Consider the following 27,690-nt stretch of genomic DNA (forward strand, 5'->3'; position numbering starts at 1 on the left):
TTTTATTTCAGCAACTTGAGTTAACTCTCATGTTCTCCCAGCCCACATAGGAAAAATCTGACCCATGTAGTCCAAAACAAAGCAACAACTGGTGCTGAGTGTTTGACGAGACCTGGTATTCCAGAAAATTCATTCCTTGACCCAGTTTGAAATGCTTGACAAGAGGAAAAGATCTACTCACAATCAGAACGTGATCCCGCTCCATTGTGATGACTGTCCGGTTCACCGTGCGAAGAAGCTGGACCATGATTTCTTGGATGTGGTGGTAGGTGAAGGCCTGTAACACAATCAGAGACATCTGTGTGACAACCGGGACACTGTATCTGCACACCTATCCCAAAGGACATACAACAGTTGGCAAACATGGTGATCACCAAGATCACCGCCACCACTACCGTCAGCATCAACATCAGCACCATCACCATCATAACCACTGTCGTCCTCGTATCTCCATCGCCATCTCACCACCTGGCTTTGGGCACCAGGAACTTCACTAACCACCTTAAATATAAGTCAGTGATTAAGAGCTTAAGCTCTGGAATCAGAAACTTATGGTTCAGAATAGTAACTCTGTCAAGAACTATTGTATTATATTGGCTGAGTTACCTAACTTCTATGTACCTTGGTTTCCTTATCTGTGTAACAGGATCTAACTTGGAATAAGGAGGGGATTTGATGCAGGAAATTGGCTATACAGGTGATGAAAAAGCTGAGACACCAAAGAAGGTAACTTAGGGATTAGCAACAGCAGGCAGCCACTGTCATCCCTAGGCTGCAGAGACAAATAAAAGGAGGCAGTGTTTCTGGAGCCCGGGACCGGGGTTATGTGATGGAAACTGTAGCATGGGAGAGCTTTGTGCAGTAGACACTGCATTATCCACCTTGGAGGAAATCCACAATGAGCCAGGTTGTAACATTTATAGGGTTCTGTCCACTTTAAATACAAGTCCCTGAACCTTGGGTAGGACTTACCAATGCTTTCTGAGCATTTTTTGGGGTAGGCAAGGGTTTCATGCATGTTTACCTACACCCTCAGATCCTTTTACTGGCGCAGACTTAAGGCACAGACTTAATGCATACCTGGGAGAGTGGTCATGGCTAAGAGGAAGGCCCTTGGCATTATAAATTCAGTAGCTCTGTGTCTGAGTTCCAGCTCTGCCCTTGCCAGCTGTGTGTCCTCACTTATCATCCTAACCTATCTGAGCTTCAACTTCCTTATCTATAAACTGTGGAAGGTTCTCTCACCAGTCTTTCAAGGTTGACGTGAACATAAAAGTGACACAGGCCGTGGTGGAAAAATACACTCGCCTAATTCCACTGCAGGAGAATCTGTAGGTCTGAGATAGATCCTGGACATCTGTGATTTCTGAATTTTATGTGGGTTATTCTGATGACTGAGAGCCATGACACAACACAGTAAAGCTCTAGAAATGAAGGCTTGTATTTGGGAACATCCTGTGACTCCAGGACCTAACCAGACCCTGACATCAAGAAAGTGATAAATAAATGGTGGCTGAAAAAGCAGATGACCACTCACTCATTCATAAGTACCTTATTAATCTTTGCTGCACTCAACTTAACTGTGGTTTGTCTCTTAATGTAATGAATGAATGGAAAACAGATTCACAGTTTGGGGAGGGAGAATGAGATAACAAAAGAAGATGTGCTTATTTAAAAATTCCCTCCTCTCCCAATGTGCTTTCCATGACTACTGGCACCCAAAGACGAATAACCCAGAGCCTGCTTTCTCTCTCTGCCCCAGACTCACTTCTTCTGTATGTTGGCTAATCTCCGATCCCCCAGCCCTCTGGAGCTCACCAGAAGAATCTCTGCCACTAGAGCTTCCATCAGAGCATACATTTCACAGAAACAATTTCTCATGCTCCATTAAATCCATCCAGACCTCAATGTCTTGCTAGGTTTGAGCCCCCCACACCACCCAGCCTTTCCCCACATCTGGCATTTCCCCTCCTGATGCTCAGCGGTGGGCAAGAGAAAATTGCCCTTTACTTCTTGGCTGCAGGTGAACTTCTCTCCCGACTTCCTTCCCGTTTGTTTCTTCGAGCCTTTTTACTGACTTAACAATCTCATATTTCTTGCATTATATGAGCGTGACGCTTATGGTAATAACAACAATAGCTAACTTTCTGTGAGTTCTTACTAAATGCCTGGCACCTCGCTAAACATTTTACTTCCTCTCACAACAAGATTGACGCTGTTATGATCGCCATTGTTCAGATGAGGAAACTGAAGCCAGAGAGGTTAAGTCATTTGTCCAGGGTCACCCAGCCAGTAAGTCAGGGAAAAGAATTCAAACCCAGAAGTCTGGCTCCAGAGCCTGCTCCTCACCCAAACCCCACGCAGGCTGACTGGAACATGAACACAGATCTCTGGTTGTTACTTTGGAGCTTCATTAGAGTCTTTCCATATGTCAAGATACATAGGTACCCTGCCTTCAACTGAGCCAACTTCCAACTGCCTTCAGTGACTTCTGACCTTTTCTTTCCCTTCTAGAAAATCTTCAGTGTTTTTTCTCATTAATCCCTTACCTTCTCTTCATTCCTTTGCAATTTCATCAACCTAAGCCCACTGCAAATGTATAGGATAGTTTCCATTTCATGTTATTTTTTTTTTTTTCAGGATTACGTCTCTTCTTTTACCAACAGAGATAATAAAACCCTGTTCTCTTGCCCTCCTGCCCACTGCTTCTTTTAATAGTCATTTCTTCTTAGTCCAAAGAGTAGCAATTAGACTGCTTGGGAAGTTTGGTATTTAAAAGTCGAAAACTGACAAATTCAATTCATTTCACTCTGAAAGCTCCCAATAAGGGAGGCTGTGTAGCAGAGTGTTCTGGGATCAGACCGATTTGAGTTTGAATCTCAATTCTGCTTATTTGAGCTGGCTGACCTTGAGCAAATTACCTTCCCTCTCTGAGTTTCAGCTTCTTTATTTATAAAATGTGGCAAACAGTAGAAACCTCAAAGTACTGGTTTGAGGAATAAATAAAGTACTGCAGGGAAAGCCCTCGATACTAAGGGTTGGCATGTAGGAAGCCTTCAGTAAGTGGTGGCTGCAACTCACGTTCCCCTAGGTCTGCAGCAGCATTCCGGCCAGGCTTGCAGATTCCCATCACGTAGCAGAGAGCGCAGCACAAGGCAATGCATAATCTAAACTCTGGATGATATTGAAATGCCGTCCAAAGAATGTATAGCACGTATGCAAGTGGAAAACTTTCAAGATGATAAACCTGTGCGAAGCAGTAAAAATGCAGCCACAAATCACCCGCCGTTCATTGATCCACTGTCAGGCAAGTGGAGGGAACCTCCAGGAAAGTGTCTTCCGGGCTCGACTAAACAGTCAGTGGCTTATACTTGAAATGACAAAGTCAGTCTCCCTATTATGGCCCTGGCAAAGAAATTAATCCATCCAACCTAAACACACTGCAAATCGTAGTGACTTTTTCCTTTTAATAATCATAGGCTGTGAGATCTGGAAGGAACTTGGAGTCCTTTCTTTAAATGAAATCTTATCCATAAACCTACTACACAACATAGTAAAAGGAGAACTCGAAGTGGGTGGGGCAACCCCTGTCTTCCTAACTCACCCTAGGCCTGAAGCCAGCCCAAGGACTTTGTAGGATAAGGTTCAAAACTACTGCTTTCCTACAGTATTTCCAGAATTGCAATAGAGCATGCCATATATGAGACGATTTTAAGTAATAATACACAGACACAGCATTTCCTAACTTTGAATCAAATTATGTGAAAGGTATCCCCTTCTTTCAGTTTTTTCTTTAACCCTTTCAATAACACCAAGTAGAAAAATCTCTCTTTGGCGCTAATACGTTTTTAATACCCCTTTAGTTCATGCACGACTCCTTTTTTAACAAAGAGGAAAGTCCTCAGGTTAGAGCAGACAGTACACAACAGCATCTAGTTAGAACTTAATAAAACTGTTTCATTTTTATTGTGTTTATTTTTAAAGCTATATTTATGGCAAGTGTTTAGAAAAAATATCCAAAACTTGGAAATAAAGCAAAACGAGGATGCATGGGTTTTATTTTATTTATTTATTTTTTGAGCCTACTATTTTTTTTTTTTAATTTCTGAATTTTATTTTATGCATTTTTTTATACAGCAGGCTCTTAGTAGTCATCCATTTTATACACATCAGTGTATACATGTCAATCCCGATCTCCCAATTCATCCCACCACCACCCCCGCCCCCGGGTCACTTTCCCCCTTGGTGTCCATACGTTAGTTCTCTACATCTGTGTCTTAAATTTCTGCCCTGCAAACTGGTTCATCTTTACCATTTTTCTAGGTTCCACATATATGCGTTAATATACGATATTTGTTTTTCTCTTTCTGACTTACTTCACTCTGTATGACAGTCTCTAGATTCATCCACATGTCTACAAATGACCCAGTTTCGTTCCTTTTTATGGCTGAGTAATGTTCCATTGTATCTATGTACCACACCTTCTTTATCCATTCGTCTGTCGATGGGCATTAGGTTGCTTCCATGACCTGGCTATTGTAAACAGAGCTGCCATGAACACTGGGGTGCATGTGTCTCTTTGAATTATGATTTTCTCTGGGTATGTGACCAGTAATGGGATTGCTGGGTCATATGGTAGTTCTAGTTTTAGTTTTTTAAGGAACCTCCATACTGTTCTCCATAGTGGCTGTATCAATTTACATTCCCACCAACAGTGCAAGAGGGTTCCCTTTTCTCCACACCCTCTCCAGCATTTGTTGTTTGTAGACTTTCTGATGATGCCCATTCTAACTGGTGTGAGGTGATACCTCATTGTAGTTTGTTTTTTTGGTTTCCTTTTTTTGTGGTACGTGGGCCTCTCACTGTTGTGGCCTCTCCCGTTGTGGAGCACAGGCTCCAGACGTGCAGGCTCAGTGGCCATGGCTCACGGGCCCAGCTGCTCCGTGGCATGTGGGATCCTCTCGGACCAGGGCACGAACCCGTGTCCCTTGCATCGGCAGGCGGACTCTCAACCACTGCACCACCAGGGAAGCCCTCATTGTAGTTTTGATTTGCATTTCTCTAATAATTAGTGGTGTCGAGCAGCTCTTCATGTGCCTGTTGGCCAACTGTATGCCCTCTTTGGAGAAATGTCTATTTAGGTCTTCTGCCCATTTTTTGATTGGGTTGTTTGTTTTTTTAATATTGAGCTGCATGAGCTGTTTATATATTTTGGAGATTAATCCTCATGGTTTTGAAATAGAGCATTTCTGATTAGCCCATACTGGGGGAGAGGAGAAAGGTGCTCTTACCCTCTCAGGAAACGTATCTTTATTTGATTAACCGTCTACAACTGATTAGAAACCAGAAATATCATAGCTACATAAAGATGGAGGTTAACTTGTAGAAAGATGACCAAATGTGATTTTTTTTGTTTTGCTTTTTGCTGGTTCTCTAAAGGTTCTACTGATCTGTAGAATTTTGTCTTACATGTAAGGACAATTTTCTATAAGCATCTCTTCTCCCACAAAAAAATCAAGAACTCTAAATACTTTTGAATCAGCTCTTTCATTGTTCAGCTTGTTCTTCCCTAGTTTATCAAAAAAAACTTTTTATACATGCTCACTATCTAACTGTGTAAGATGATATTTTTAACCGTTTGAGGGCTCTACATTATACAAGTGATGCTGACTACTTAATGGCAGTGATGTAACTTTATTTTTATCAAAGTTACAAATGTATGTAGTTTAAAAACATTCTCCAAGGTTCATTAAAAAAACAAAACAACAAAACAGCAGTGCCTCACCTTCTCCTCGCCAGGGGAACTTCTTTACTTCTTTTAGCTGACGTAGTTGTTATTTTGGTATTTACGACCATGTTGCCAGTAACACACTTGCATTACTTCTTTTATAAGCAAATGTCTTCCTCTTTCTGGTATTATCTGTAAACCCTCCACCATATAAGACAAGGATTTCACTGTTGTTCCCCGCTCTGCCCCATTAGGCCCTGGCATCCTTCCCATTTCTCCTTCTTCCCATACAGCTATACTGTAATTTTGGTTTGATCAATAGTTGGTGTTTAAAATGTTTTGTAAACTATGACCAATTCCCATTTCTTGTACAACTTTTCATTTCCCAAAATGAGAAAAGCAATTCTGGGGACAAAAAAATCAGATATTCCTTTTCCCTCTTCGGATGATTGTTTTTAAACTATCTTTTCCCTAATTCATGATTGCCTCTTCTCCTATTTCTCAAAATTCTCTCTGCCTATTTTTAAGTTTGCTTTGCCTCATGGAGTCACTGTTTTCCTCCAAGTTACTCATCTTCTGTTTGCCTGTTTTGCACTCTCTCTTTCTTGTCAGAGTTCTTCCTTAGTTCTCTGTAACCAGTGGTGGTAGGTCACATTTCAGCGTGGGTGACTCGAAGGCTGTTTGCCAACTCTGGGCATAGGAGTAGAGCTTGTGGTCTGGGAGCTTCACTGCAGGGTGATCTGGTTGGGACAGTTAGTGGGAGAGGCTCAAGTGTCAGTATATACAAGTTTTTCTTCTGGATCAGTCTGGGCTGGTCGGATTACACAGTGGAGAATTCTCTGACTCCTCTTGTCTGAAGGGTTAAGACCTGGCTGCCAGCATTCCAGGAGCTGAGTGGGAGGAAAGTGCTGGAGCCTTCAGCTTCCAGGATGCATACTTTGGTTAAAAGCTTATTTCGAGTATGGCATCGCTGCCTTCGATTCTGCCTGGTGTACGCTACTCCAGGTGCCCGCTGTTTTATCCTCTTTATAGAATAAACCTCCAGTGACCCAGGTGCATGGAGTCAGGCTGCTTCTTACACAGACTTGCAACTGATCCTACTTGTTTGAACTCCTCTCCTTCCTCCCACCTCCAGCGGCACCCGGTACTACCATTACCTGAAACTTTGGGGGGAATCTTTGCTTTAGAATGGAAGAGTTTTCAGCTTTCCCCACTGCTGGCTTATGAATCACCCTTCTTGGGTCTGCTGCGTCATTTATTACTTTTCCACTTGATGTCTACCTTCCTTTTAAAAAAAACTCCCTTTTATGTTTTTCAGTAGGTTTTTAACAGGGAGCAAAATATATAACTGTGTTTCATCTACCATCTTTTCAGGGATTTCTACCCTAACATTTCATGTTTAAGTGTTTATAAGTGAGCTGATTTAATCAGAAATATTAAAAGTACATGGGATAATGGTTAAATAACAAAAAATGAGACTGTGCGATACAAATGTCTGAAGTTTTGAAAAGAGTTCTAATGCAGCTCCTAATTTTACAGAAAGAAAATTTTCAATTTTTTTTTTTTTGGAGGTGGGTGCGATAGTATAAGGTCATGTGACCAGTGACAAGTCGTGTCATTAGAGCTAGAATGAAAAATCAGTTCTGCTGAGCAAGGTCCAGCGGACTGCTCCCTCTGCTCCAGCATGCGAACAGTCTTGGTCCTTGTGTTCATGCCAAGGACAATCCCAGCTCTTCTTTTCAGTGTTAAGATGAAGAATACCAGGTCACAGCTACAGAGTTAAAAGTCCAACGACCTTCTTTGTTCGTTTAGCAAAAGAGAAATAATGCATACTCTGACCATGACATCTATGGCCACTACTATTTTTCTCTGCTCTGTGTTCCTATATAAGTCTTTTCAACTTCGTTCTGATCTTGAAGGCACCACAAACACTCACCTAGAAAGAAAATACCCTAAATTCCAAAAGATAGTACCAGCCATCACCTAGAGCAGAGTCGCCTTCTCTCTTTTTATGGCTCCTGGAGGTGATGTGGTTTTCTCATGAGTTCTGGGTTTAATGCTAGTTTATTTCCTCCTGTGTGAACCGGTTTCCATCCTGAAAGACTTGACTTCACTGCACAACAGCTCATTGTGTGAAGCAAGCGACAGAGGCAGCTGCTGACTCAAGAGAAGTGAGAGTCGGGGTCAGTGCAGTCAGGCAGGGGGGGTTTTGCTGCACCCCATCATCTCTGCCTCTCCTACCCACTGGACCACGCCCCCACCCCCCACTTCCCAGGTAGGACTTGGGCAATGCCTTCATGTGGTCATGAGTGTCTGCACCGTGGGTTAGTTTTCCCTAGAAGGGGAGAGTTTGAGTTGGTGGTAGGGGGAGATAATAAAGGAAAAGAAGATGTGGGTTCTCATCCTCATGCTGCTGTTACCTGACAATCTTGAGGTCATCCTATAAGCTAGGAGCTATGCATGCAGACTTGACATCTATGATCTCATTTAGTTTTTTTTTTTAAATCCAGTGAAGCCCCAGATGTGAAATATGAGGGTAAGAGAAGCTTAGTCACTTGCCCAGGAATTATCCACTCACTGGGGGCCAAGCCTGAACCCAAGCTCAGCTCTGTCTAATTCCACGCTCTTTCCCTGATACGAAGTGCGGTGGTGCTGGAAGGTGGGAGATGCTTCAGGCCCTCCAAAACCTCTCTGGCAATGATTCTCAGGGTTACGAAAATACAGAGTCTCTCCTAGCACAGAGGTTATGGAGCTACCACTAATTATGCTCCTTTCTTCTGCTGGTCAACCTTACATCTCTGAGCCTCAGTTTCCTCATCTGTACACAGGCATAATCGCACCCACAGTATCAGAATTATCTTGAGAATCTCATGATCCTCTGCAGGTATTTCTAACACAGATCGCTAATATTTTTTGAGCTTTTACTACATGTTGTGCATATATTACCTTAAGGAATTCTGCAAGCCCCTCCCTATGAAATGCGGGAAATACTTCTATTATCCCAGATTTACAGATGAGGAAATAGACTCTGGCTGTGGCCACACACCATGTAAATACTGATCCAAGTTCCAGCCCAGGCCTGTCTGACTCCAGAGTCCAGGCTTGCAACTGCCACTGCCTCCATCTTTTAGGATCACAGAAATGAATGGATGCGGCAGCACTCTGTAGATGATAAATCATTCAGCAAATTTGTCCAAAGTAAATAATAACACAAACATTTGTGTGCACAGCTTTTTATAGCATATTGTATTGCTTATAATATCCAAATGTAGAAAGCAAGATAAATGTCCCCAAATCAGGGATCCTGTTATATAAATGATGGCTTACCCACACAGTGGAGTAGGAGAGTGTAGATGTTCCTTGAGCTGGAAAGATATCCTTAATATATCAGGAAAAGGAGACTACAGAGCACCACATGTGATAGAAGCCCACTTATGTTTTTGAAAAATATTTTCTATGTCCAAAAGGTCTGGAAAAATGAATAGGAAATCATTAAACAGGGAGAGGAGGGAGAGATGTGAGGTTAAAGGGATAATTTCCTTGCTATGGTTTGTTGGACATCTTCACAGTAATCATGTATAGTAACAAAGAAAATAGAACTATTGCCCAACTGGAACAAAATGGAAGTCAGTCTACACACCTAAGGAATCGTATTACAGAGGACTGAGTGGATACCTATCAGGGACCGCAGTGTGCTGCAGGCAGCCCTGTGTTCAGAGGCGAGGGTGCTTCCCCTCCTGAGAGCTCCCACCCTGTGCTAGCGTGGCCATGGAGTCTCAGTGCTCACATGCTGGAGGGCTGTTGTCAACGTTACCGAGCAGACAGAGAAGAACTACAAAGTCACGTGGGTTAACACTTTTGTAGAAGGCGCAACTATGAAATATTTTATTCCATTTATCAGATGCTTTTAACTTCCATTTCCTGGCAGGTGAAAAAAAAATCTACTTAAAGCAACCAGAAAAAAAAAAAAAATGACAAAACCATCACCTCCCACAGAAAAATCCCATTGTGCCTAGAGAGAAATGTTGCTTTTATTCAGGTCCTGCAAGTTGCTCTGTGGGGCTTTTATTAAAATACACTGAAATCTACAACCTACAGCCTAGAGTGGAAAAAATGAACCTCCCAAGGTCTATGAGTCCAACATCTTAATGCTGATGAATGGAGGCTGGTTGGAGCCATTTGTGAAGATGTACCTTGGAGACGCTCCACTTTTGGGTTTTGTTCTTCAAAACAGGAGGAATCTATGGGGACTGTGTAAGGAGCAATGGATAAGGAACACAGCTAACATCTGTTGAATTCATACTATGTGCCAGGCAATGGGCTATGTGCTTTGTATTCATTATCTCACCGCATCTTGACCAAAACCCTGGGAATAAGTATTATCCTATTTTAAGATGTAAAATAAGATCCATTCTAATCTAATTATTATTACCGTTCAGTACATACCGAGCACTTAATATATGTCAGATACTATTTATAAGTTCTTTACACGAATATCTCAGCTAATTCACAGAATAATCTTATCAATCTACTACACTGGCTCTCCCCATATTACAGATGAGAAAATTCAAAGGTTTATGAAACTTGTCCAAAGTCACAGAACTGTAGGTCGTGGAACTGGATTTGAATCCATGTCCCCTTGGTTGCAAGGCTCCTGTGTTGTATACATGGCTATTTACAGCAATTTTGTATTGTTTGTAATAGCTAAATGTAACAAGGAAGATAAATTTGCAAATGGCCCGCCAGAAATGGGCACCTTTAAGGTCTCCACTGTAGAAATGGGGTCTGTGAACTATTTATAATATTTTTAAAAAATTAACAGATATTGTACACTCACTCGTTTTCAGTGTTATTACATTGGCTTAGGGCAATGTCAAAATTCCTTGTTTGAATGAGAATAAGATAAACTCCAGATAGGAAGGCTGTTTAACTCTGCTGGTTTAGAAAGTTCAGAAGGCGCTTATATATTACCCTTTTCTTTAATGAGTAAACAAATTATCTAATGTTTAATACATTTTGCTTGTTCAGGAGACAATATATTTTATGCCTCTATCAGTATATGGTAAGGAGTGGTGGAAAAAACCCTGGTGGTGAAGATCTTTCCTCCTATTTATCCAGAAAGTCATTCAAATATGGTTCCATCCCTCCATGTCCTGATTATGCAGTGAGCCTCCTCCCTCCATTCCTGCGCTCCTCTCTCTCTCCCCTTCCGCTAGCAGTCTGGCATTTCTCTTCTGCTTCCTTCTGCTTTGTGCCTCCGCTTTGTCACCAGCCTTCGCCCACCATCCTGGGATGGCTTTAGCCACAGGCAAAGAAGGTACCTATTCAGACCAGAATGATTCTCCCCCACCCCAAATGATTTCCCAAATATACCTCCAACTATTTGTTGATATTTGAGGTTCCATGAATAAAATGTCATTCTTTGACTGAAGGCTAATTCTCTCCTGTTAAAATGAGGCCCCGAATGAGAGCATTAGAATACTAGACCATAAGCCCCTCTGAGGTAAAAGTCATAACATATCCACTCCTACCTGACTCCCCTTCATGGTTGAACAAATAGATTGTGAATCACCTGTGAGATCCTTGAGGACAGAGATTAGGTCTGTGTCATTATTTTAGGTTCAACACCTAGCACAAATATCTGACACACAAGAAGTAATCACCGCATTTTTATTAAGGGGATGTAGATTCCGTTTAATTAATTAATTAGAAAAGCGAATACGAGATGTCAGATAACTGTTGTAGAGAGTAAGGAGAGACTGTTAGATAAGGGGATGAAATCAGAATGTCGAATCTAGAAGCTTCTGGGCGTGGACTTCCTCAACTGTATGGGCCACACAGCTTTACCCTACACAAATGACTAAGGGGCTCTTAGACAAGCTGAGAGTGGAATCAAAATACATATACAATCTTCTAACCTCCTTCCCACAGTGAAAATGTCCCTAATCCTCCCGACAAAGAATACAGATACCAGACAGCTCATCTGGCGGTGACTGATCTAGTCTCCTCAGTAGGGTCTCCCCAAATCAAAACTCTACTGTCCTCTTTTTTTTAATGGACTCTCTGCCCCACAAATCCCTCCCAAATCAGGCAGGCACAAAACTTAGCTCAGAAACAGGTCTCATGAAACATCCCAGGATCCTGTGTCTCAGCCAGAATTCAGAGCCTGCGCTCACTGACAAGTCTTAAAGATCAATTAGGCCAGAAACGTTAGAAAAATTACCACCAACAGGAGGAGACTTTAAAATCTTACCCTTGAACCTCTGTTGCTTGGCCTGGAGGGGATGGAGGAAGTAGGCCAATCTTAAATGCAAGAGAACTGGCCGGAAAAGAGCAATAAATCTGAGGAATGAATGTGCATCCTCTGATCTACACGTGCAGTTACACAGACATCAATGTTGCCTTTTCAGTTAAGATTGGATAGAATTAAAACTCTCCCTGGAAACTCATCTCTAGAAGGACCGAGCAATACAAAACTTGTGCCGCTCTCCATGGTGCTGATAAAATCCTTCCTCCTAGAACAAAGGCATTTTCCTCATCGGGAGAAGGTGGAGTTCAATCTCTCTCCCCCTCCCTCTCTCTCTTTCTCTCTCTCTCCCCTCACTGACCCCCAGAGCATGTGCATGTGTCTGTTTTAATGTTCATAAAGCATGCGTGACTTTCTTCACTGTTCCCAAATTGTAATGATGATTTCAAATATTTTTTAAAGTTCTATCACATAGCTAATATTTACTTTCATCCCCAGCCAACTCTTTTCAGAAAGTTTAGGTTGTGTGCTTCCTCCTCCCTCACTATCTCTCTCTGACCACTATATATCTGCAATAAATTTGAAAGAGGAAGAACTAGTTTATTCTTCTGATTTACTACAAAATTTCCAATTTGATCTATGGTTTCTGGTGGCTTTCTGGAAAAGAAGAAGGTCATCTATTTCCTGGTCTCCATAATAAACTCAGTGCCCTCCACTTTAATCCCTGACTCTGATCCTTCCCTGACCAGCGGCAAGCAGGGAAGTCCTTCTTCTGAGTATTCAGCCCCTTTTTATTCTCAGCGAGCGAGAGTCTAGCATAATTCATTAGTATAACCAATTCACCTTGAACGAATTGCAAGTGTTTAGTCCTAGAAGTACACTGAGTTCCTTTCTCATAAGTGTGTAGCATCTAGAAGTAGTCTTCCACTCCCAATGCTCCTAGTTCTGGAGTGATTTTAATCTTCCCATAATCACAATGTCATCACGAGGCAGAGTTCACCTCACCTTAGCCTTGGACTGCAACCAGCTCCTTCAAGGGGTTGTCTTTTGTGCCTGGTGTACTTTTGCTTCTCCCAGATCCTAATCCAGCCACCCTGGGTCAGCTCATTCTTCCCACAGAGAGGAACCTGAATGCCTTTAAGAGCAGGTTTTTACCTGTGTCTGCGATGCCCTTCTACCCCTGGCCACCTGCCAATCAGGTGACTCAGCAGTCAGAAAACCCAGCTCAATCATCACCTCTGGGAAGCCTTTTCTGACTCAGTCACTCTAAACTCCCACTTCACCCCAGGCAGGATTAGTCGTTGCTCTTTTTGGGTGCCCACAAAACCTTACTCATACTTCCCAAAACTAAGGGACCACATATTTCAATTTTGAATGACCAAAGTGCAGTATCTGCTTGACACAGAGGAAGCTCAAAGTACATGAATAAATATATAAAATCAACATGTCAGTGAATAGAAGGATGGCTGGACAGATGGATGGAAGGATGAATGGACAGATGAATGATATGGCCTAAATTTACATCTTATCAATTCAGAGTCTGATGCAAAATATCAGATGTGTTGTCTATTCTCAAAGAACAAAGATGCTGACAATTTCTTTCCTTCTTTTTCTTATATGAAGACACCATCTCCTCTTCTTCTTTCACTTTTTACCCTATAACTAAGAGGATGTGGTGTTGCAGCTTGCCTTTCAGAATAGGTTTCAAGCAGATAAATATTTAGTCTTTTAGGGGTCGTTTAGAAGTTTAGAAGATTATAACTACTCCTCTCCAACCTTCCCTGAATCGTGCCATTCCTTGCCCCCAGATATAAAAACATCTCTTCTGTTCCCTAAAGACTGACTCTACTCACAGGAAAAAAAAAAAAAAAAAAAAACTCCCCTTTCCACGGAGGTTGCTTTCAAACTCTGCTTATGAGGTTTCTAGTGCCTCTCCATAAGGTTCTTTGAGGCACAGCTGCCTTGTTACCTACTCACAGCTACAGTGATGCTTGTCAAGCCGGAGGGGGACATAAAAAATACCAGCTTTGCCTGCATTTTTACATTTCTGATCCCTCACAAAAATGTACAGGAAAAATTATAATGTCTAACAAAATCAACTATCCCTTTATCCATTCAGTACACTTCTAAATTACACAGAGTAGTTATTTAAAGTCATTATTTCTTGTACAAATATTACCAGGAACAAAAGTGACATAATATACCCATAATCCAGCCCTGAAACGTATCTAAATCCTTCTTCTATGATGCCTTCAAGCTCTCATGCCTAAGAAATCCCTCTGCAGCTTGCAGACAATTTGTGTTCTGCTTTTTCCAGTTAACATGGCATAGCATTTTTATTAATATACTTGGTGGCCAAGGGAAGTCTGTTTTTACTTACCCCTTGAGGAGGTGTAGGGGAAACGTTTAGATTTAGACAGACTGAATTCTGACTCTGCTGCTAATTTGCTGTTTGCTCATCAGTAACAGGGGCATGATAACAGCTTACTCACAAGATTATGGTAAGAGTTGATTTCTGTATATAAGGTCCTTGACAAAGCATCTGGCTTATAGCAAACATTCATCTATGGGTGACTCACAAATAACAGTAATACTTTTAAAACATTAATCTATCATGAATTAGAAAATAAAGTATGCATGAGTAATTAAGATAAGACACGAGACTGAATTCAAGTAAATTCAACCTTTGGGCAAGATCCCCAGAACATTGAGAGTTTATATTCATTCACCTGAAATTAGAGATACTTAGGTGGAAAAGCTTGAAAATAACTGAAATCCATCATCACTCTTTCACAGATATACTTGAGTGACCTGCCTCAGATCACATACACTGTCAGAACTAGAGCTGGATATAGAACTCACATGGTCTCAAAAACTGTTTCGGGTTCTGATATCAAATATCACCTCCCTGTCACCACCACCTCAACCAATGCAGCATGGAAAGCAGGCATCATTAATGAATTAATCAAATACTTTTTGAGGGATTAATTCAGGGCAAGAGGGAAGGAAAGAAGAAACACATATTGAGTATCAACACGGTAGCCATGGCTAACAAAATATGAAGCTGAGGCTCAGGGAGGACATACAGCTTCCCCAAGATCACACAGCTAGCTAGTGGTGAAGCTGGGATTTGAATCCACGGTCTATGTGTCTCCAAAGTTCATAATCTTTCAACTAGAATTTAACTCAATGAAAACCAACAGGTATTTCCGACTGCACAGTCTGTACCAGGTGCTATGTTAGGATATGGCAGTGAACAATACAGATGCAGTCCCTGCATCCATGAGGCTTAAAAGACACGTCAAAGGTGAGCAAAATGTGATGAGAGTCAGGTAAGGTGAAGTACCTACCACCTCTGTAAACTTTTCATGCAATATGGACACGTAAATATGAGCCTCTACCCTCTGCCCAGAGTTCAGTTACACTATAGGTTAGACATGCTCAAACAGGCTGGCCTGGAAATTTGACCGCCATTATTCTTCTGCGTTATTTCTGTGGGCAAATGCATGCTGAATTCTAAACTGGTGTGCGACTTTGGGAGCACAACAATACTGAAAGTTAGTACCTGCTTTTTCTCTGAGGTTTTAATGCAACAGCAGCAGATTTACCTTTCTCATTAGGTTCTTCTGAGTATGAAAAATAAAATTAGTGTCAGCATGTATTTCTAGAAAGGAGACTCATTGAAGATAGGAGGGTCAACCAAACCACAAAAATTATTGAGTATCTGCTCAGAATTGGGCACTATGCCCAGGCAATGTACAAATATAGAAAAAAAATATAAGACCGAATCAGCCCTATCCATGGAGAGTCTGTAAACCAGCTATAGCACACCCACATAAGAGCACTTGCAGTAAATGGTAGTCTATGTCAAAATTCTAGAAGACTGGGGTAAATACATGTCTTCGAAATGGGCTGGGGGGTCAGAGATAAGGAGAATTAACCCAGGCTTCAAAATAGCTCTGATCTGGATATTCAGAGAAAGTTCACGGTGGCAGTAGGAGGAGTGCTAACCATGGAGAAAGGTGCAGGGCAAGTGTGCCCCCCAAAATGAACAGACCACGGACTGGAGCTAGGAGTACTGGGAAATAGGTCTCAGAGGTAGTTGTAAATGAGGGAGCATTTTGTCTTAAGCACCTTTGCCCCCCGCCCCCATGCCTAGAACGGTGCCTGACAGACAGTAGGCACTCAGTTAATGTTTAGTGAGGTGGAAAGACATCACCTTCATAGAAAAGAGAAATGACAAAAAAAGTGCTAGTCCTGCTTCAACATGTTGAAGTCCTATTGACAGTCCAATATGACAATAACAAACATAACGCTGCACACAATTAAGTGCTAAATTCTATGATAAGCCAGAAGTTGTCAGCATGCAGGAGGGAAAGTGACTAAGGTAGGGCGAAAAGAATCGGGGCTAATTTCTTTCTTTCTTTTTTTTTTGGCGGTATGTGGGCCTCTCCCTGTTGTGGCCTCTTGCATCGTGGAGCACAGGCTCCGGACGCGCAGGCTCAACGGCCATGGCTCACAGGCCCAGCCGCTCCGCGACACGTGGGGTCTTCCCGGACCGGGGCACAAACCCGTGTCCCCTACATCGGCAGGCGGACTCTCAACCACTGCGCCACCAGGGAAGCCCGGGGATGATTTCTTAATGCGAGGGGACTTGGGTTGGGCCTATCAGGAAGGGCAAGGTTTGGCTTTCAGGAGTCACAGCTGAGATACTTACAAGGCTGAGACAGAAACAAATGCATGGGAACAGACACTTAGGAAACAATAGGAAGTGGTGGGACTGTGGTTTTTAGTAAATAATTTGGCAAGCCAATCAAAACACATCTGTGGGCTAGATTCCGGCTGTGAACCACCAACTGGAGGCCCTCAGGACAAGAAGAAGGAAGGAAAAAAATGCTTTTCAGATGGAGGAAACAGGTAAATGACAAAGAGAGAGCAAGGAGCAGGAAGGCTTAGTGGGAGAGGAAGAGGGGTCTCCCCAGAACCCAGAGTGCCACTGAAAGCAGTAGGAAATGTGGTTGCAGAGAAAAGCTAAGTTGAGTTTGTATCCCAGGTAAAGGAAAAGATAATAAATAAAGAGTGAAAGACAACTTCAGCATGCTATGTTGCTTGGAGAAATTTTGCTGGAATTAGACGTTGTCTTTTCTAACCTTGGCTGCTAAATCAACTGTGTTTATCTCTAAGACTAATATCATCGAAAATCGCCCTGACAAAATGTCCATTCTAGAACTCTTGGGTGGTTTTCTGGAAACGTCCCTAGTGTAGTCATGGTTGCTGCCCCCAGATTGCCTATGACAGCTGGGGCTCTATAGACAGAGCTGTGGATCAAAAGCATCTTCAAAAAGAGAGCACTTGTTTCCTCACTTAACACATTTCACTTAAGGATTTACATTTATACCAGTTGAGCAAATCAAAGTTATAGTTCCCTCAGTAACTGTAACCTGGACCAAATATAGCTATATTTTTCTGCTGCTGAGCGGGCTTTTAACTCATGCCTCCCAACTGTGAACAGGAGATTTAATTCAAACATTATGCAAGAAATGATTTTTGGAAAACAAGTGGCTGGTCCAGTGAAGGTTTAGTGTAAATGATTGTTCCTTTCAATTTGTGTTTTTATGCAAGGGTTCCCTACAGACACTGATCTTCACAGCACACTCCACAGTCTTGTGAACAGGGGTGAATGGAAAGGTACCTTCTCCACTCTTGCAAGCTGCCAGCTTGCCCATTCATGGGTCAGAGTCTAGCTTTGCCATCGCAGGCTGCTGGTGTTGACTGAAGCCTCCATACAGAGCCAGGACTGAGGTGAGAGGGTAAGGTGATCAAGGCGCTTGCCCAGGAGGCAAAATTTCAGGAGTGTCAAGAAACTCATTAGTCAAAACAAATAAAATTTAATGCTACATTTTTAAAAAATATATAAATTAATGCAAAAAATGCATGACGAACAAAATCTTAAAATACTGATTTTTTAAAATATCGCACTGAAATATTCTTTTTCTTGATTACTGAATTTCTGGTGCCCACTTATACTTTGCCTCCACCCCCAGGCAAGTGCCTCACTTGCCTGACCCTCATCCTGGCCCTGGGAAGCCGTCGGGAGGGAGTGCCGAGAGGACGTAGTGGATTTGGCTGCAGGCAAACTCTTTTAAACTTTGGTCATGGCCAATAGAGGAATACTGAAGAAGACCTTCAGAAGTATTTCTAGTTGGCGCTGATGGAGCAGAAGGTGTTGGATTATTCATTTTATTGGGAGGAGTTCTCGTCAACCATCAACAAAAAACTGTCTTCTAATTTTCCAGGTGACTCCCCTGAGAATAAACGACCCAAAGACCATCCAGTAAGTTATACCAAACCACCCACTTACCAAGCCTGCCAAACAAAGATCAGGTGACATTCATGTCCCAAACGCTGGCCTAGGAATTACCTACCGCATGAACAGGGTTGTCAAACAGCCCAAGTGAATGCTGTAGCCTGCGAGGTCCTCGAGACCAGGAAAGGTTGCAATACTCCATGTTCCCGGTCCCCAGAGCCTGGTTCTGGGTTAGTGCACGCTGATGTCGGCTTAGTCAAGTAATTACACAATTGCTCATTTAGTCGGAGGTTCCAATCACCTCCAGACAGATTGAGGCAGTTAACAGAGTGGAATCCTCTACTAAGGCTAGTGATTTGTCTGTGGGTTTTGTTGTTTTGACTGAAAAAGCAGAGAAAACTCCTTATCTATCAGCAGCCCTTCACACCGGAACAGGTGTACTTTGGGGAACTGCTCATCCTCAAAATGCATTCTTTGGAAGTGAGCAATCATTCCTGAAATGCTTCAAAAATAAGCTTAATTTAAAAAAAAGAGTTAGACCTACAGAAAAGTTGCAAAGAACAGTACCGAAAATTCCTATGCATCCTTCATCCAGCTTCCCTTAGTGTTAACATCCTAATGTTAGTATAATCAGAGCACAACTATCAAAGCAGGACATTTGTACCAGTACAATACTATTAACTAAATGGCAGACCTTATTCTAATTTTGCCAATTGTCCTTCTCACGCCATTTTCTGGTTCATGACCTAATTCAGAATCCCACTGTGAATTTAGTTGCCGTGCTTCCTAAGTCCCCACCAATCTGTGACACTGCCTCGGTATTTCCTCATCTTTCATGACCTCAAGTTTTTAAGAGTACTCATCTGTTATTTTGTAGAATATCCCTCGGTTGGGGATCGTTGAATGTCTTCTCATTATTGGACTGAGGCTGTGTATTTCTGGCAGGATTCCCCAGAAGAACAGTGTCGTGTCCTTCTCAGTACCTTTCTCAGGAGGCACGTGATGCTGATGTGTGCCCTTCCTGGTGATGCTCCCTTTCATCCCTTGGTTAAGGTGGTGTCTGTCAGGTTTCTCCACTGTAAAGTTACTATCCTTCCTTGTGTCATTGATAAGTGGATACTTTGGGAGGATACTTTGAGACTATGCAGATACCCTGTTTCTCATCATACTTTTGCCCATCACGTTCAGTATCCATTGGTGGTTCTTCCTGTAACAATGATAACTGAGGTGTCTGCCTAATTGAATATGAGCTTTTTATCATCTTTAAACCCTATGTAAGGCCCAAAGGCCCAAAGCTACTGAGGTGAAAGATAATAATCTCCCTGTCAAATGTGACTTTCCCACAGCTGTATGGATCAGACATCTAGTTTAGGCATAGCAGATCCATGGCACCAGAGTCATCATCCCCAACCTTCACTTATGCAGGAATCTGGGCTCTCGTTCTCCCTGGCCCACACAAGTCTTCAAGGTTCTCCACACTACTAGGAAAGAAGCCATTGCCAATCAGTAAGAACTGTCACGGGAAATGAAACACGTTTCTTTATCTCTGCTCTAGGCTGGGGGTTTAGTTTGTCTTTAAATTGCTACATCCCTGGAGCATCTTCTCATTGCCCAGTCTCATGAGAACCTTTAGAAGCAGCAGATCCAGGGTCACTGGGGAGAACGGAAGTGCACAGGCAGCTCCCCTGTGCCTGTGGGTTTTTCTCATTTGGGGCAATTCCTTTGAGTCCCAGACAGTGGTATGCTGGTAAATGTTTATCAACTGTCTCTCCAGGAAGGGAAGAAAATACAAGTCTGGATATTAAGTGTTTGTCAATTTTCTGGTAAGAGTACTTCCTTCATGGTTGATTTCAAGCTACCACTGTGACATCACTGAACACAACTGGGAAGAAACGGGCTGCAGCAGAGCATTAAATATTAATACCTATAATATTAAATATCTGTATGTATTTCTACCATACAGACACAACAATGTAAATAACCTCAAGCACACAGATAAGAATAAAATATGGTAAGATAATTAGGAAGTGATACTTTTGAGTATGTATTTACTACCTTTGATTTCAATATAGTTTATTAGTTATAGATATCTATATAAAATTTTAATAATGGCTGTTATCTAACAAATAACTCACAAAATTCCTAAAAATTTAAAACTTGGTTCTCATGAGCTGGGATGAGCCAGCTCCAGCACACCACCCCATTATACAGTGGTTACCCTGAGCCCCCGAGTACCGGAATAACCCAAAGGAGCCCCTGAAACAGCAGGATGACACTTTTCTCCAGTCCATCCAGGAAACCTTATGAGGTCCAGATGCCCTGCAGGCGATGGCACTGCTCCAGCAGCAGTACCTGCTGCTTCTTGGCAAGCCTCCCATGACGCCTCCAAAGCATCTGGCTGCCGCCAGGGCTAACGGGGTACCAAGTCCTCCCCAGGCTCAGAACCTGTTTGCCATTCTTCCAGGAGACCACTTGGCCCTTAACTGTTCTTAAAAGAATTACAGGGATGTTTCAGAAGCATCCTGGAACAGTGGAAGGAGCATAGGAGGGAAGGGGAATAGTGAAGGAAGAGGCAAAACCACATGTATCGGGTATGGATTATATGCCAAATACAGGGCTGCATGCTTTCACAGATGTTCTTGTTTCCTGTAACCCTGACACACCCAGAGAAAGAACAACCACCTTTTTACCAAGAGATTACACGACTTCCCAAGGTTCCCCAGCTAATAAAAAGCAGAGCTAGGACGCACCCCAGCTCTGCTCACCCCTATAGCTCTAGCATGTAGTGTAGTACACATGGTGCTTTCTACATTATTCTGTGGGATGGATACATGAATGTAGCCTAACTCCAAAGCTTGTGCTCTTACCTCCACCAGGGAAATAATGCTGGTAAAGGGCTCTTACATGGCAGAGTATAAATGAACTAATGGAAGGCACTGTGGTATGTGAAAGACTGGCTTCAGAGTGAGATGAGGTGATTCCCTGCAGGCTCAGCCTTTTACTAATTCTCTGACCTTAGTTAGGAATGTCACCAAGTCTCTCTCTGAGGCTCGGCTTCCTCACCAGTAAAATGGGGCTGATAAAGCTAATCTTGCCATGGGGTTGCCAGAAACAAACAACTGTGATGTATGAGAAAGCACTCTGCAGGCTAAAAGGTGCCAGGAGAGAAAGTATCCTGTATGTCACCGTCCATGACATCGTAATGTCATTCCATTGGCCTAGGAAGGGCACGTCTAACACCACGGTTGCAGAGGAAGAGCAATGGGTAAAAGAAATGGCCCTGGACACAGCACAAGGTACAGCATTCTCATCTATTTCAACTTTAAGTTTAGGACTTACTTGGCTGTCCTCTGTTTGGAATGCACCACAGACAAAAGAATTTCAGCAAGCCTTGTCTCCCTACCCTTTATATGATATACAAGGGAGCAGATAGGTTAGAGGAAAACCCTGCTGTTTTTGCAGTGTGGTATTGATCCTGGAAACTAAATGATAATGCAAAGAGGCAGCATCAGCCTCTCTTCAAGCCTGCATCATGCAGGCTGCCTGGGATTCTCAGAGAACCTAGAATTTCAGAGGTAGACACCCAAGCACAGACTGGCAGGGTCTGCTTCTATCACACACGGTAGGTCAGGGGTGGCGCTAGACGGAGAACACCCTCTAAGCAGACTACTCCCTGTGCGCGCCTCAGTCCCTTCCCCGCCCATGGGGACCCTAACAGAACTGAAGATGCTAATGGCCTTTTGCAGTCAACGTCTACTCCTCTGTAAGGAAGAGACATGAGGGTGAGTGTATGTGTTTGTGTGTTTTAAAATACATGCACCCAAACTCACACATGTGTACTCAACACAGTAGGCAAATCGCCCATAGCAGGTAAGGGAAGTAGGGGAATGGAAGCAGGAGACAGGGATAAAGGTAAGGAACACACACACACACACACACACACACACACACACACACACACACGAAACAAGAGAGGGCCTTGCACAGACCAATGAGGATAAAGTGTCATAAACTGAGTGTGACTAATTCAAACCCTGCACCTGACACCCAAGGAAGACAGAAAGAGTTAGGAGCACACCCTCCTAGCACTCAGAGTGGAAGACCCAAGGGAGAATTCAGTCTCTGCCATTGATTGGGACGAGTCATATTCATTCACTTATCCGTTCCTTCAACAGATAGGCATTGTGCGGGATGGGCAAGGGGAAGGGGGGAGCTGCAGGGCAGGGCAGGCTAGGGTAGGGCACTCCCAGTTACACAGGCAGATGGGTCCACAGAGGATGATAACCCAGGTGCTATGACAGAGCAGGCATAAGCTCTATGGGCCACAAGAGAGGGGTGTGGAGGAGGGTTAGAGAAAGCTTCCTTGGGGAGACTGACATTTCATCTGACTTCTGAATATTTAGCTAGGCAAAGAGAGGAGGTGATGCATTCCGACAACTGCAAACAGCACACACAGCAGCCCAGAAGAGAGAGAGTGTGGCCCCTGAGGGATTGAAAGAATTTTAATGGAGCAGGAGTTGGAGAGTAAAAGTGGAATTGGCAAGAGGGAAGGCTGAAAGTGTAAGCTCTGTGAAGTTGGGGGAGGGAGGCTTGCTCTCTGAGCTTCTGTGTGCAAAGCCTGGCATGGGACACACACAGGAAAGTGTAACACAAAGCAATCAGTGCTGTGATATCAGTCTGAACACATAGTTATGAACACAGAGAAGGAAGCCCTTAAACCTGCCTTGAGGTTGGCAGGTGCGGGAGGGGTGTGTGTGGAGAGGACACAGAAGTGAGATTTCAGAAAGGAACTATTACCTGAGCTGAACCTTAAAGGAGTTTAGGATTTTACTTGCATAAAAAGAACAGGAACTGGAAAGGAAATTTCAAGCAAGAGAAAAAGCATGAGGAAAAGCCCTCTCTACCAGTGTCTAAGCTGATGAATAAAAACACCAGAAACCCCAAACTAATCGTGACTAACAGAGGGCCTCGGTAAAACCCCTCAGGTCTAGTCAATGGGCTACCGTGTGTGATAGAAGCAGACCCTGCCAGTCTGTGCTTGGGTGTCTACCTCTGATTCTGTGCATTCTCTGCCTTCGTGATGCAGATACAACCAACACCAACTTCTCTTCAGAGCCAGGAGTCACCTTTACCCACTCTGTGATTGCTAAGCAGGGTTCAACATGACGACTCTCCCGTCTGTGTCAGAGGAATGAAACATAGAAACAAAAAGCCTGCTTCAAGAGGGGGGGCAAGCCAACTCTCTCCGGGTCTGGCGCAAAATTAAATTTTATGAGCTGCTTGGCAGCCAGCAAGGCACAGAACAAAGCCAGTGTGAAACCACCTTTCAAAGTAACCTAAGTTGACAATTAAACTTGCTCTCAGTGAGGGGGAGAAAAGGAGTTAATACTGGCAGAAGGCCTTTCATCCTGCACCTGAGCCTGTCCCTTTCCTATGTTAAGTGCAACGGCAAGCAAGCTGAGTGAGGGGATTTAACACTATCATTACAAAAATATCAACATCCAGGCTTAGGTGGACATCCCTCCCTGAGTCATATGCCACCCAGGGTTAATGAATACGGTGATAACAGGAAAACATAGCTTCCACATGCCAGGCCTGCTGTGCTGGGCTGTAATTACCCAAACGATGACAATCTATTGAAGACAAGCATTCTCTCCCAACCCCCAAACACACGATACCCCCCAGAAGGAAGCTTGGCATACTGCATTGTAATTGCTAAATTTCTACATGTGGTTCCGCCCTTGGGCAATGGTTCAGGTAGGTATAGTCCATTCTTGGGCTGGAGAGATCAACTATCCCACGGTGCCAAGAAAAAGTCAGTAAAAAAAATAGATGGCTATGTTGTTGTCAACAGAGAGGATCCAAACAACCAGAAGAAAAATCCAGGACGTTTACCCTGGGAGCCTTTTGAATTTTTCTCCGAAATTTCCAATTTTGAAGAGTTAGTGCCTGAAGAAACCAACAGCACACCTGATGGTTTGGATTTTCAAAGTCAGATCTTTGTACAGGCGATGTCCCCACTACTGCACAAAAATGAATTGATGAGTACAAATGAATGTGTTTGAAGACTCTGCCGTTTTATGGTTTATTAAATGCCACATTGGAAGATGCAAAGTTTTATAGACTGGAAAGGGCCCTTCAATTAAGAAGGTAAAGAACTGAGGATGAGCCCAACTGTTCTTCCATTTCCAGTGAATACTGAAGATAAAAAAAAATTAGGTCACATTAGAGTAGTGGTTCTTAAAGTGTATCCCTGGACCAGCAGTATCCATATCATCTGGGAACTTGTTAGAAAAAATAAATGATCAGGGGACTTCCCTGGTGGTCCCGAGGGTAAGACTCTGTGCTCCCAATACAGGGGGCCCGGGTTAGATCTCTAGTTGGGGAACTAGATCCCACACGCATGCCGCAACTAAGAGTCCTCATGCCACAGCTAAGAGGCCCACATGCTGCAACTAAACATGCTGCAACAAAGATCCCACGTGCCGCAGATAAGATCCGGTGTAGCCTAAATAAATAAATATTTTTTAAAATATAAATACATAAATAAATAAATGATCAGGCTCCATCCTCCAAACCTAATGATCGGAAACCTGTTTTAACAGCCCCTCCAGGTCACTGGGATGTACTATCATGTCTAAGACCTTTTGCACTAGAACTGTGGTCCTCCACCCTGGCTGCCTATTATCATCACCCGGTGAACATGTTATTGCGATGCCCTGGCCAACCCCAGGCAACTAAATCACAACAACTAGGACTGGAACTTAGCAACAGCTACTTTTAAAAAGGCTCCTCGGGTGATGTAACGTGTAGGCAGAGTTGACAGTTGCCATATACTAGAATAAGAGAGATTTAGATTAGATACTTTGCAACTTCTGATTTCTGGTTTAACTCAAAGTTATAGTGGTTGCTGAATGAATCTTCTTCGCGAAAGAAAAAGCTTTTGAGAAGAGGAGAGATTTCCATCTTCATGAGCTGGAGAAGTTAGATGTGAAGCTCACACACTGTACCAACATTGTACCAAACCCAACGGTAATAACGGTATTTAACAACTCATCAGCAAAGACGGTTGCTCATCCTGGGAAAGAGGCGGGCTAGTCCCCAACGTTCAGAAGTCACTATAGAAGCAGTGCGCTCGGAGGCAGTGAGGAGTGACACCGCACCACCCACACGCCTCAAGTCCAGCTGCCACAAACCACCAAGGGGAACTCAGAGCCTCCCACTTATTCTTGGCTTTGAAGTCCCAAGTATTCAGGGTGTGTGAGAGAGCAGCCTCTTCTCACCAGGGTCTGGTGTCACCCAATATGCAAAGTGATGACAACCTGCCAGCATAGAATTCTAGGGGGCCACTCCCATGGGACAGGCAGAGCCTAGCATCGCTGCTTAACAAATAAACTATGTACTGGGGCCATCCCTCTACCCAAATTAGGAAATTGGCAGAACACATTATAAGTCTGTTCCTCAAACCAGGGTCCACTAGTGTAGTCCCAAGCATCTAGGATTTTTTTCCCCATGAAAACGGACGTGAGCACTACTAAAATGTAAGAAACACTGTAAATTCTTTTCAACAAGAAGAGGCAACATTCTTTGGGAAGTTTCTGGAGAAATAATAGGCCAACCATCATGTTTTTACACTGTGAGAGTAAGATCAAACATTCCCCTAAATTTTTTTTAAAGATAGAATAACACAGAGTGGAACCAGTTCAATAGCTGGCTAGTGAACATGCTTATGAAAATAACACCATCACCATGACATTCTCACAGAGTGAATTTTAGATATCCAAGCTTTGGGGCATTATACTCCCTCTCCCCCAAAAAAGGATGAGGATAGGAAAAAATGAGAGGGAAAAGACCATGCTTTTATATCCCCAATGCCTATGATTATGCAGACTTTGGAGTTGGACCAACCTGGGTTTCGATTTTCACCCTACAATTTATTTGCTGTTTGGCCTTGAACTTTTAAGTCTGTGAATTTCAGGTTTTCATCTATAAAATGGGAATGATAATCCTTAGCAGTGATCAGGGTGAGCAGAAAGAAGACTTGGATTGCATTTAGCACAATGCCTAGGAAACAGCAAATTAAGTAGCAGCTGTGATCATTAACTATTCACTCTTGAACACCCAGCTGAAGCTTCACTTCTCTTGTGAAGGCTTCCTTGACAAAAATGCTTACACACGCACAGACACACACACACACACACACACACAGTCTTTGTAGTTCCAGTACCCCCAGTATGCATCTAGATTTTAGTCATTATATTATATTGCAATTGCTTGTTTATATGTTTATAAGTATTTTCTTAAGAAAAAAGACATGCCTTTGTGTACCCAATGCCTGGCACATACTTGGTACATCATATGTACAAATGAATGAATGAATGAACAAATGAAGCTAGCTATGTATCTCATTTACCTAAAAATGAGATGAGAAAAACTTAATTAGGATGGTAAGAGCGGAAAGGACAAGACAGGAGACAGACATACAGGAAAATTGATAATAATGGTTGACTATGGGATATGAGCAGGAAAAAAATACTGTTTTGCAGAGTTTTCTAATACAGTCAATCATAGATACCATTCATCCAGAAAGCCCTTCTCTGAGGATTTTCTAGGGAGGAGAGGGGATGGAGAGAATGGTCACACAAATACTTAGAAAAGATTTATTGGTTGTTTGGGTCTACCCAGTCCTCTGAAAGCAGCCCACATAAGGGCAGATATTCCCGGACATTATTCAAGGACAATTTAAGGCTGCAAAAGGAACCTGAGTCAAATCAAGAATGTTTATCTCTGTCTTCCAAGTCTCAAGAATTCTAGTCCTGTGTTTAATCACTGCCTCTCAGTCTTTACCATTATCACCACTCTGTCTCCCTCATTATCTTCTGGAGACTCTGCCCTTTGGAAGCCCTCTACTTACTCCCCCTGAGACTTTCCTTTTGGTCTCATTCCTACCTAATCTCTGAATGATGTTGACCAATATTACATTGGCTTCACTGCCACAGCCATCTCTCTATCATCACCTAACGCCTCAACCTATCTCAAGGGTCTAGGCATGAGCAGTCTGCTCATCCACAAAGAGTCTTAACCGTTTCACCACTGCAGGAGATAACTGGAGAAACAAAACCAAGGAAAATCAGCCAAGGAAGCAGGGAAGTGGGGTTTTCTTGGCTATGTAGACATAGAAAAACTTTCCTACCCTCATCCCTGCAAACCAGGGCTTTAGTAAATGGACAGGCAATCTAAAAAGTCTGCAGTATGTCCATACCTACACCCTGAGAAAGCCTGTCCGACAAGAAATATGGTGACAAAATGCTACACGCTTAACTCTAGTCCCCAAGCTGTCTTTCACAGCCAGGGAATTAGTCACTGTAAAAGTAGGCCCATTGAGAAAGCCATTGACTTTTATCTTTA

The 27,690-nt window shown here is 42.9% G+C and overlaps 1 protein-coding gene across 1 annotated transcript in view; it reads right to left on the reverse strand.

Annotated features, from left to right (window-relative positions):
* Positions 1-27,690, reverse strand: part of DOCK2 (dedicator of cytokinesis 2) — a 408,357-nt gene that overhangs the window by 228,798 nt on the left and 151,869 nt on the right. Inside the window, exon 27 of the mRNA XM_024753337.1 lies at positions 182-277. Coding sequence (XP_024609105.1) covers positions 182-277 — 96 coding nt within the window. The remainder of the gene's footprint in view (positions 1-181; positions 278-27,690) is intronic.

The sequence above is a fragment of the Neophocaena asiaeorientalis genome, unplaced genomic scaffold (genome assembly GCF_003031525.2).
Source record: "Neophocaena asiaeorientalis asiaeorientalis breed wild unplaced genomic scaffold, Neophocaena_asiaeorientalis_V1.1 scaffold268, whole genome shotgun sequence".
NCBI classification, from domain to species: Eukaryota; Metazoa; Chordata; class Mammalia; order Artiodactyla; family Phocoenidae; genus Neophocaena; species Neophocaena asiaeorientalis.